This window comes from Phaethon aethereus (assembly GCF_964289735.1).
Source record: "Phaethon aethereus genome assembly, chromosome: 5".
NCBI classification, from domain to species: Eukaryota; Metazoa; Chordata; class Aves; order Phaethontiformes; family Phaethontidae; genus Phaethon; species Phaethon aethereus.
The window spans coordinates 55,168,915-55,181,238 of record NC_138579.1 but is presented as its reverse complement, the minus strand read 5'-3'; the positions used below and the strand labels follow the sequence as shown (position 1 = coordinate 55,181,238).

At 48.2% G+C, this 12,324-nt stretch overlaps 1 protein-coding gene across 1 annotated transcript in view; it reads right to left on the bottom strand.

Annotated features, from left to right (window-relative positions):
- SLC67A1 (solute carrier family 67 member 1) overlaps nt 1-12,324 on the bottom strand; it is a gene marked incomplete at both ends in the record, with an annotated part of 62,161 nt that overhangs the window by 13,373 nt on the left and 36,464 nt on the right. The window contains 3 exons of the mRNA XM_082000472.1: nt 5,691-5,791; nt 11,152-11,262; nt 11,749-11,864. Of these exons, the coding sequence (XP_081856598.1) occupies nt 5,691-5,791; nt 11,152-11,262; nt 11,749-11,864 (328 nt within the window). The remainder of the gene's footprint in view (nt 1-5,690; nt 5,792-11,151; nt 11,263-11,748; nt 11,865-12,324) is intronic.

Sequence of the window (12,324 nt, the reverse complement as noted above, 5' to 3'; positions counted from 1 at the left end):
TGTTTTGCAAACTCCAGCCTAATCGCTTTCTTTCCCCTTCCAGCCTGCCCCGCTCCACAGATTTGAATCCTTCAAAGCCAGGAAACTGGAGAACTTTCTGTTTGTTGTTGCAAGGTCCTTTAACCCAGTGGGTTTTCCCCCTAGGCATACCTGGCTGTAATTAAATCCCTGGCTCTTTAATCATCTCTTTTGCTGTGCAGGGGGGAAAAAAAAAAAGCAAGAGGGACAGACTGGTGATAAGATGATACGCAATGTAAATCTCTCCTCCAGGAATTTCTCTCATCTTTTCAGGATCACTCCGTACCAACTTGTCCCTCCAGAAGCTGCACAGCTAGAGGTGGAGTTTGTATAACAATACAAATTTAAACACAGTAAATAGAACAGATGTCTTATGATTTCTTGATCCTCAGGGTAATAAATATCTACCCCTTTGTCCCACCCAGAGTTTTTGTGTGGTGTGTTTTGCTTTGTTTTTTTGGAGAAAAACTTCTTAAAGGAAAGCTTCCCCCACCCCTTCCTGCAGTTTGAAATCTAAGCATCAGATGTGACTTTAGATACCAACCAGGGACTCCAGGTATCTCGCTTGCCTAATCCTCCGGCAGCATTTTCCAAGCCAGACACAATGCCTGGAAGTTCTCCATGCTATTGTGCTTGCAACTCCAAAAAAACGCTGGAGTCTAGGCCTGCTTCTGCCCATTATGCAAAGTTAAATTATTTTAAATTATTATGAAATTAATTATTCTCTGGAGGGAGACTGAACGGCATCTCACACTCCCAGGCATTCACTCTGAGGGAAATTGCTTCTGGGATGAGAGGACTCTGGAAGCCCAGCCCCGGAGGACAGCGGGATTGCGTCCCTGACGGGCTCTCACGCCTCTTGCCTGGAGTCCCACCAGCAATCAGATAAAGACGTTTCAAGCATACCATGAGCAAGGGAATCTCTGCGATGCAAGACTCCCGGCACAGAGGTACCCCTCCCACTATCTGCCTTCCACTCCTCATTTCCTTCTCTCTCACCCGACGACTCCTCCTCCTCCTCCTCCTCGATTTACGCTGGCACAGCCCCAGCTCACCACACAGCCCCACGCTATCAGGGCGCTTCCAGTATCACTGCAGAGCCCTCGATTGCTCGAATTACCCCCCACTTCCCATTTTCACTTCCCCATCAGACTGCTCCAGCCTTGGTCGTATTCCATTTTCCAAGCAACGACTTTGTTCCCTCGTCAGACAGCTCTTTGTCCCGATGCTCTGACACCGCCTTCCCGCGCTGTGACACCACCTCCCCACACGCCATTCTCAGACCTCGTTTGGCTCTGTCGCGACCCAGGAGTGAGCCTCCTTCCCACCCCCACAGCGCTTAAGCCTGCCCCACACTTTCCAATATCCTCTGCTATTAGATGATGCTCTTTGCCTAAGCACAAAGAGGAAATTGGTGCCAGCTCCTGGGCCAGTACTTCCTCCAGAGTGCCGGGAAGCCCCCGCTCCCCACGGACAGGTCCTCCCACGGGAACTGTTACAACGGTACATCAGCAGACATATTACTTTGGGCCACACATCTCCGTGAGACAGGCTGGGAGCAGCAGCAAGGCAACCTACGTCCCTCCACGTAGGGGTACAAGTGGCAGCAAAGAGATGTTATCACCAGTGCTGGGGCGAAGGGTGACCAACGCTGCGGGCAGCCAACTTGGCAAAGGGGAGAGGGTGCCGAGGATGCCCCATGCCACGAGCGGAGGTCATTGGTGATAGACGCGCAGCATTGAGAGGACAAAACCATCACCAGCACCAGCTGAGCCATCTCACTGCTGGCAAGTGCCATGAGCGGTTCCCATGTGGACAGAGCTGGTGCTCAGCAAGAGAGCAACCAAGAGAGGTACTCTGGGGAGCAACCAGCCAAAGCCCACGAGGCTCTTGGGCTCCAAACCAGCCCTGAATCTGCCTTCCAAACCGGGAGGGATCCTCTCAGGCTGGGCACAGGGCAACCCCCATACGTTGAGGTCCTGCGGGGTCATAAAGTGACAAGACGGGACCAAGCATGATGGGGTGAGGCTGAGGAGCTCCAGATGGGATCCCTCAGCAGGGCTGCCTGAGTTAGCTGGGCTGCTCACTAACATCCTTCATCTGCAAAGGTGGCAAACGCTTCGCCTCTTGTGGGGTTGGTGTTTCTGTGCTGATCTCCCCATGCAAAGAGGTGTTTGGGATACCGATGATAAAGTACTTGACTTGCCTAGTGAAAATTAGGTGGACTGACACAAAGCCATTCAGAATCTCCTCTCTAGATGCTCTGCAGCTGACTTGAATGAGAGGAACAGTGAGAAACAGAGATGTTTACAGCGCATTGGCCACTTCTCACCACAGTAGGTTAAATGAGGCTGAGAAGCTGAAAAATTAGGTTAAGCAATTGGAGCATAATAACCTTGGGGCGGGAGAGGAAAGGAGGAAGAGACCATTGCTATTCGAGCCATCCTGGGATTACCAATCAGCCTGGGAAAGGAGGCTGCAACATTACCTTCTGTGCTAGAGGAAGATGTTCGGTTTTAGAAGATCTCATTAAAAAAATAGGAACTACAATAGCACTACTGAATGTTGGTAGGAACTGGCAGACTGGGCAATGCTTTTCTTGGCGCGTGACTTTTGGGGGAGAGCTGAGTAATGGGCTCAGCTAAGCCTTGCTCGCTGTGCCGTTCCCGGTGTGCATCTGAAGCCACCAGTGCATGCAACGTGTGCTGGGAGCAGGCGAGACCCCGGGACACGGCGCTGGGTCTATCAGCTGGCCATGCTGTGCAACCGCCCAGGCACTGCGTTCAGTGCCTACAGGGGGGTTTAAAGTAAATGGGACATGGCTCGATTTCTATTTTCCCCTTCATTTCTGTGACATCTTCTCCCATCTATAAAAGTCCTTAAACGTGACCCGTTTTCAGGTCCAGGGAGGGATGCAAACAGGAGGGGGATGTTTCCTCTAACAGGAGGGCTCAGAGCAAGCCTAGGAGAATGGGACCCCCCCCCCCCCCCCCAATATTTTATGGAAAGGCAAACTAAGGAATGAGAAATCAAAACTGAGGATCTGGTTGATGAAATTCATTGAAAAGGACATTATATTCCTTATGAATAAAGCCATAATTTACTCAGTGAAGTGGGGAAGCCAGTCAGCAGATATTAATCACTGTTCACCCATCCAGACTGGTGGAATTTGCTTGCACCTTAATCTGCATTTATATCTCCAGCAGTATCAATTCACTGTACAACAGAAACAAATGCATCTGAAATGCCAGCTGAGGCAAGATGAAGGCACACGAGCAGCTCTGGGGCTCGGCAGGACGAAGCCGGCACATGTTGCATTTTCTGTATACATCTTCCACTGGAGGAACCCCAACAGCAAGCCAGTCACTATCTGCAAGAGACACCTTTGGGTGGTTCCAGCCAGAGACTTGATTTGAAAGTAAAGACAAAAATTCTAACGTTTTACAATTTAAAAGCCAGATGGTGAGAATATAATTTGGACCAGTTGAGGATCTGTTCCTGCATAAACCAGAGCAGAGCTTGGAACTGCCAGAGATCAAGTGGAACAGAAAGCAGTGCTTTGCAAGCTCGTGGGCAAGATGGCTTTGCTGCCACGACGAATCAGGTGTCTTTTAAAAAAAATAAAGCATTTGTTTCATCTTTCCTTTTTGGTGTTCTGACAGCAAAACCCAATGCAGCATCGTGAAGAAAAGGAGTTTGTACCCTATGACCGCTTCGCTCCTCTTATATTTCTGATGTCCAGAGTCACCTGCAGTAGAATACGCATAGCAACACGGACAGAAACTGCACGGATAGATGAAAGAGAACTGCCTGGCTGACAAAAACTACTTTCTGCGCCAAATGCCCCAAGGCAAAGACTCCCCAGCAAAGCAGACGCTGCACCTCAGCCTGTAGGCCACTGCTGGATTAGAGCGTGGTAAGAGGTATGACTGGCCTCTGCGGGATGAAAACCTGTGACTGTGGGAAGGGGCAGGTCCCTGGTTAGCACTGACATCTGATTATTTGTTAGGAAGCAGAGTGAATGCTATAATCCCCATATCTTCCAGAGCGGTATCTATACATAGGGTGCACTGGCATGGCAGCACAGGTAACCTTATCTACAGTAGTTTCAACCAAACTAACTTGGGAAACAATAACAGTGAAGACAGACAGATATCCCAGACTTAACAGCAGTGTCCTGAAGACAGATATCCTGGACCTAACAGCAGAGTCCTATTGCTGCCCACGTTCGCCAGCTCAAAACAACCACATCATATCCATGCTGCAACCCCAAATTTGATTTCAGCGTAGACGTATAAAACAGGGATTTAACTGATAGGTCTGAGTTAAGAGCATAGCTGTCGGGAAGTCCCTCTCCATTCAAAGCGGGGAGAAGATAGCATGAGGGTGACTCAGCCCCTCTAAAACCTAAGTGATTCCTGCAGACCCTGGTCTAAGGAGAGGGCACGGGAAGACTAACACAGGGAAAGCCTCTGTTAGCAGTGGAGTTTGGATCAGAAGCATGCTTTGGAAAGCAGCTGCTGATCACCCCACTTGTCATGCGGTTTCAATGCTGTGGAGCAGCAAAGTGGTTTTCTGTCCGATGAGATGGATGGGAGAGTGCATCCAGTCCATAGCAGACGTTGAGCTCATGGGACCGAGTGACAGCTAGTCCAAAGCCACTCTCCCAGAACGGACATGGTAAAGGCATCAGCTCCTCAGCTCCAGTGGGTTTACCCTGAGGACTCCACTTGCTGACGTACAGCCGTGCTCGTCACCTGGTGTCCAAGGTGCCCAGATTTGGTGAGACCAGGGCAGAGCCCAAGCGACTGGTAACGCTATGCCAAATCCAAATCACAAGGGAAGGAACTAAAGCTGCCGTTTCCCAGATGAGAAGCTCCTCCAGATCACACAGGAACTCTGCGGCAATGCCCAGGAAATGAAGGCGGATTTAATAACAAGACCACCCTCCTTCAGGATATTGCTTAACTTGCATTCCTACCTTGAGACTTGCTTATAACCATCTGTTGCTCTTTCTGCAAAATGATTAGCCTCTTCCTCCAAAAGGAAAATTCTGCTATAATACAGCATCTTATTTTTTGGCCCTGCTACTGCCTAATTCAACTAACTTTTCCCTTTTACCCATTTTGCAAGTCTCCTAACCATTGCCCATCTTTAATTTTTTTTTTTTTTTAATTACAAGGTTGCTGTGCTTGTTTCCACGCAGCAGAAACAAGCTCTTCCTCGACACTGAAGGCATCTGTGAAAACGCCAGTAAGACCGTCTACTTACATACATTTACAGGGTGCTACTAAGTAAATGTAAATCAGCTCACCTGCCTCAGTGAAAACCTTGGTTAAGGTGCTTTAGCTTCAACGTAAGTTTTGTTACAAAAACCAGGACATGTCAGTCCAAGGAAATTTTAGCTTCACAGCTTAAAGATCTGCAAAGAGGGACAAGGGGAAGACAGCTTTCGGGGCAGACAGCTTTTGGGACACTCCTTGCTCTGATTTCTTCCCATTCCAAGGAACAGAATAAAATTGGAGACACGTTTCTATTTTTTGAAGTCAAGTGTCACATGGCAGAGGTATGATTTGCCCCTCAATATCATGCATGGATTTGGGAGAGCATGTGTCATAAAGGTAGCAAATTAGATAGCAGTGTGGCAAGAGGGGGACTTCCACTTCACTTACCATTTGAAGGGCACCAAAATAGGACATCAGGTATCCAGACTCCACTGTTTCCAAGCCAAAGAAATCCATAGAGATGATGGAAAACATAATCAAGAACAAACCTAGAGGGAGGGTTAATGAAAAGCATACATCAATATACTTGCACTGCATATAGTGGTCAATACCCTGCTCCCAGTCACCTCCAGTATGAGTCAGTAGCTCTCCCTGGGGTTACCGTCACTGGATATAAACATGAGCAGAATCCTATTCAAAGTCAGTGTAGTAATTTAATCTTTAAATGTTAACTTTTTTATCCCCCTTACTTTCATCTTTAAAACAATGTGACTATGTAGGCTGTAGATTCAGCTGTTTATTATAAACTGGTAAATATTTTTATCACCGAAGCCAAACTAACCATTAAGGCAGCAAGAAAACATTTGTTCAGACAAGACTGTAACCATAAAAATAATCTGATTGGATTCCTCGCCCCTTTGCCTAACTTTAGATTTTCACCATGGGGAACACTGCCTGGGAAACAACCTGGTGACATCAGCCTAAATACAGCGTTTCACTGCACATCTCAGCAGTGACGTTGGTGGCATGTGAAATCTCTCACTTTCCTGGACCGATAGCGGTGTCAACACAAGCAGTGGGGAAAGTATGGACAGAAAGAGCACAGGCTGGGTCTGCTTTTCAATTAAGGCAATTTCTGGAAAACATAATGGCAAATGCCCACTCACTTAGTCTCACATGAGAATACAATGGTGTGCATTTCCCCCAATGCCAAACACACACAGACACACACACACACACACTCTCATCTTACACAAAGAGCCATCAAATTAAAAATATTATGATAAAACATTGTTCTCAAAGTGCTGGTATGGGGTAGGAGGCTGCTGCCTCCCCTAATGTCTGTGCACCTCAGGTGGACCAATACAGTAGGAAACGGGAGCTCTCTACGTGTGGACATCCCTACAACGTGCCCGTCGGAAAGCACTGATCCTGCTGGGGAGAGGAGAAGAGGGCAGATGACCCTTAGTGGTTCTCCCCTTCCTCAAAGGATCTTCCGAGGTACAAAGACTGGGTAAAAAGGGAGCTGTGGTCCTCTCTTTCCTGAAGAAAACAGAGCCCAGGAGGCAATGCGTGAGGACTGAGAAGACAGCTTGTGGCCTAGCAAGGTGAGTCACTAGCCCCGCGGCATGGGAAGGATTTGCTGGCATTTCCCGGAAGCGTGAGGAGGGCGATCCCAAACTGCTGACTAAAACGCCGTGGGGGACTCGCACCCTAACAAACCAGCGCAACTCCACCTCATCCAGCAGACCGGCGGCACTGCTACCAGTGGAACACCTGCAGCACCTCCCTCCAAGCACCCTAAGCCTTTGCCTGGAGGGACCACCACCCTCCCATCCTAGGACCTGCCACAAAGCCTTCCGGAACCCCAGTGGAGACACCTGCTCCCCCTTAATGGGGATATCTGCACCCCAGCTGGCCCCATGGCACTGGGGGAGAGGGACGGGGGCCAGGACAGGCGCCCTGCTCTGCTACTCTCTGGATATTTGGAGAAGGTGCCGGGGAGCTGGGCTGGTGAAGATTTACGGCTTCACCACACCCCTCTGCAGAGAGCACCCCATCGTTATCCAGTTACTTTGAAATTGCTCTTAGCTCAAGCCAGCTTAAGGTAACATGCAAATAACAGTTATTTACCCACAACATCCAAACCAGGCAACAGAGCCGCACATGTTTATAAAAGGCGCGTGTGAAGAAATGAAAGAAAAACCACACTTCGTCTCACTTGCAGGAAGATCAGATCGAAGCGGGCGCTCACCCTCCATCTTGCTGCCCCGCTGCAGGTACCACCTGGGAGGGGTTCGACCTTCCTACATACCTGACGCTTCTTCCTGGTACCGCGCGCCAGCTTCAACAGCTCCTCTCCTTTTTGAAGTCCCTCACCAAGTTAAGGCAGATTTGGATCTTTCTCCAAACAAGCCGATTTCTTTCGGAGCAGGAGGGTAGGCTGTGCTCTTTAATTAGCCGTTACACGTTGCGCGGCTTCGCCTGGAGATGCAAAGGTCTCTTTCTTTAGATGGGTGTCATCTCCCCCGGCCTGCAGGGTCACTTAAGCTACCCAGGCAAGGGAGACCACCCTGCTCCCTCTGCTTTCAGCAGCTAAGGGGGTCTCTCCCACTGGCAACACGTTTCTTGGTGAAACCCTCAGGCTGAGCCCTAGATTGAACTCAAAAGGTTTTCTGAACCTTCACCTGAACATGCATAAGCATTTCTCACACAGACCTCGGCGGGTCCCACCTGGGTAGGCTGCGGGTTGGCCGAGCACAGCCATGTGAGTAACCTACCCCTGGGGAGGGCTCTTCCGGGGACACCAAAACCCCGCACAAAGGCTGCTGGAATAAGCTTCAATCCACAGTGAGGCTCAGACTTTCAACAGGAGAAAAACTGAAAATAGCAAAAAATATCCGCAAAACCCTCGCCTTTTTTTGGGGGGGGGGGAGGGCGTGTCTAAATAAGGAATGAACTCCTTAGAAAACCTGGTACCAGAGGGATAGGTAACTAAGGCTACGCAGCAGAAAGCAGGTAAATGGTTTGCGAGATACAAATAAAGATGAGGACAAGCACCAAGGGGACACAGGAGTGCAAACCGTATTTTCCAAAAAAAAAAAAAGAAACGACAGTTCTAAAAGCAGCCCCTGGCTTTGGCAGGGCCAGCTGGGCAATCCTGACCGAGAGCTGGTGGGAAGAGGCGAGCGTGGCCTCTGGGAGCCCGTCTCAGCCCTCCTACGCCGGACTGCAAACGCGATGGGACGCAGAGCCCCAGGGCCCACTGCAAAATCCTGCTCTGCGTGTGAAAGAACGTCCCTTTAAAAAAGGGATGGGGATGCCAAAGTGATGGCAGTAAAACCAGGTTTTCCAAAGGGATTAGGCAGCCGAAGATTCATACAAGCATCAGTAGTTTCAAGGCCCGGGTGATTTCTGGTCAGTAAGAGGTACGTTTGACATTTTTATCCTCGTGTTTTCTGTCTCTTATCTACCGCAGTGCAACGAGACTCGCTTTCCCCAGGTCGGCCGAGGATGTAATCTGGCCGTGCGGGAGCGGTCTGCTGCCCATCCCTCCCGCGGCAGCTACGCTCCACGGCGCAGAGCCCGTGTCTCTGCCTTTATGCAACACCGGGAGGAGGTTCCCAGCCCCGCAGCCCTCTCGGGGAGGCTCTTTCGGTCTCAAACAAGCTAATTTTAGACAACAATGAGATCCATAAGGAACAGAAGTTTTTTCTTCTGTGTATATCACAAACTTGTTTACAAAGTAAATAGAGAATGGTCTGTAATTTGGGCGATCTAATTAATTGTACAGTTGCAGCAGGGAGATGAAAGGTAAGTGAGCTCATGCTCAGCCTCCAGCCGTGAGCTGCAGAGGAGTAGGTGATGGCCAAAGCCCCTTCCGGCCGCCATCGTACGGTCAGTAACCCGAAGAGAGACCTGCAAGGGATTTTGATCACTCTCCACTGTAGCGCAAGCACTATACTTGTGGCGGGAGTGCCTCAGACGAACCCATTCCAGCTCCCACTGAAATACTCCCAGCCATTTCAGTGACAGACTGTCAGCCCATGTCCTGTCTTAACTCTCAGCTTCACTGCCTCCATCCTCTTTGCCTAGAAGTTCCCTTGCAGTTTTGGGCGGGAGATGTTGATTTGGGTTGGGTGCACGTTTTTGCCGTGCAGCAGTGAAAGAACATCTTCTGCAACAGGGAGGAATTTGGATTTCAGCAGGGATGACTAAAACAAAGCGCATCTCACCTGGCCTTTGGAAAAAGGAGAGCGCACAGGAAATTACCGTGCAGACTGCATATGGATGCGGTCTCGGGATGGCATTTTTAAACAGAGAAACGAATCATAGAATCATAGGATCGTTAAGGTTGGAAAGGACCTCTAAGATCATCAAGTCCAACTGTCAACCCAACACCACCATGCCCACTAAATGAGCCAGAATCAGCAAAGAAAACCCTCTTAAAACATCACTTGACTATCTCATTCTGTGAAACGCTGTCATTTTATAAGCACTTTTAAAAGTACAATTTTAAAAGTTTAGTTTCAGAAGGACCTAAAAAGCGCACTATTAGGGCAATCCATCGAGACTGTATCCTGCCTCCAGTGGTGGTGATAGGACCAGCTGGCATTACTGATCTCAGCCAATGCCAACTACACATAAAAAGAAAAAAAACCACAGAAGTCCTTTACTTCCCTGCATGTTATTCTACAGCTCCAGTTGGACTTGTTCCCCCAGAGCCTTAGCAAGGAATAACAGGCAAACCTGGCCAAGCCCAGAAATACCATCTCTTTCTGATTCAGCCACTCTCCACAGCCAAATCTACTACTTCCACTTGTAAACTGAATTTACAGTTTACAAATTAGAATTTAATTTGTAAATTGTTTCATGTTATTTAGACTTCAAGGGCTTCTCCAGACACAGATGAATTAGAAAAAGATGCAAAGTATAAAAGCTAAGGTACCTTAAATCCCCTTTTAGGATCCTCGTTCGGAAGGGAATTGCCCTAGTTTATTCAGATGCATGATGTGCACAAAATCCAATCCTTGAAACTGTAGTCAAGAGAAACTGCACTTTTAGGTTTGACTGGGAAAGAGCTGTGAAGGCTCTCTATGTGGAAGGGCAGAGAACATCATCCTTTCTGTACACCACCGCTAATAAGGCTGATGTGCTGGCTTGTCTCCAGACAAGCGGTGGGGGAAAAAAGTTAGACGGTAGGCAAAATTAAAAATTGTGGTCAAGGATACACATAACCAGGCAAATCGTGAGACATGGACTATGCCAGAACAACAACTGACTCAAAGGGAGCAGGGAAACAGGCAGGTTTGGGATGGGTTTGAGGTAGTAGCATGTTCCTACCATGACACAAAAAACCGAGCAGACTATATAAAGAAGAGAAGAACAAACACCACCATCAACATGCAAGGGAAGAAACATGCCGTGGTTTCCCTGCATGCAGATGACAGAGCAGCCACAGCCTCTTGACAAGCAATAGTTTTTAGTTGTTGGGAAAAAGGTTAGGGTACACATACCCCCTAAAATCATTAAGTAAAATCAGGAAGAACCTCGGTGTTTCTGGAAGAGTACAAATGATTTCCCTCTGCTCTGAAGAGCCTAAATAGAAATGACAGACAAGAGGAAAAAACATTTACAGCCAGGGGGATGGGGTAGAGGGATTAAGCGATTTGCCAAAAGGTGCAGAAAGCAGCCTGTGGCAAGTAGTCTGTTTTACATTAAGTCCCAGGTTTTTGACCCTGTGTAGCTGAGGCGTTCAAAAGCAGCCAGCATCAAGTTAGGATCTGAATTCGCAGGGCTCCATGATCAAATGCAACGTGCTTTCAGTAACTTGAGACAAGCCTGGTCTACAGTGTGTGTCATCTTATTTTAAATACATCAGCAATCACAGGTAATGGGTGAGATTTACCTATGGGAAGTCCAGCAAAGACCTTGACTATGAAAACTTCCATTACTCCCGGAAACTTCATCAGGCGTAGGATTTCTCTGATGCTAAACATGCTGCCAGACTGCCATGTGCCTACAGAAGATGACATATTGATTAACACTCTCTTTATACAGGATAGAGGCAGGAAGCAAGAGACTCTGAGACTGTCTGCTCAGGTCCACCACCGCCTTTCCAGAAAGGTGGGTCTCTGAAGCACCAGCTTTCCACCAAGAGCAGGAGGTTGGGAGGTGATGCTGGGTCTGCGTGCAGAGGATCCTTGTGAGACAGCGGGACTGCCTCCCATGCCGGGCCAAACTAAGCCCCAGCGAGGGGTCCATGTTCACCTTTTCGGAGATGTGCAGCAAGCACTGGGCTGGAAGCCTGCAATTCTGCACGGCAGAGCGGTCAGAAGGTAGGGAATAATATTCTTCCACAAGCACAGCTTAGGCGTTAAAGTGTCAGCATTTCAAGGTTGGTACCTTTTTGCCCTTAAATGCAACCCCTTTAGCAGAGTCCTTACAGCATGTCAGTCCCCTGTCCCTATTCATGCGCTATTTATCAGAAATGCTAAATACTTACTGTGCTCCGTCACACGATGGTCTGCCTTTGGTTTAGCCTGCAAAGGGATCCAAACCATTGCTATCATGGTATTTATGAGATTTCCCACCAGCCCGACATACATAGGAACAAAAATGCTGCAAACAGAAAAAATATAGGTAAGTGGATAAATAGCATAAGCAAGACATTTATGCCTCTGTCCTGGAACGGCTTAGGCACCTGGATGAAGAACAATCCCCTTGAAGTCGCTGTACATAAGGCTATAAAAGAGCTCACATGTCTTCATGGGGGCTTTGGACATGACCATGGTTTGAAATTTCACCAAAAGGTATCTATTGCCATCAAGATAGTTTACAATTTGTATTAATAATAGGGTATAATGCAACGCTTTTAAATCTGTAAGTGTCAGGGGAAAAGAGCCCCTCTTGGTTTAATGAAGCTTAGAAATCTTCCCACGGAAAGCACAGCAACTGCTTGTTAGGATCCGTCTAATCCCCCATCTAATCCCCAGTTTCATTCATCTAAGTATCATTTCACTCCTTGAAATTTCTCAGCAAAATCAAATGAACTTAAGGAAAGTGAAGAAAGTATTCAAGA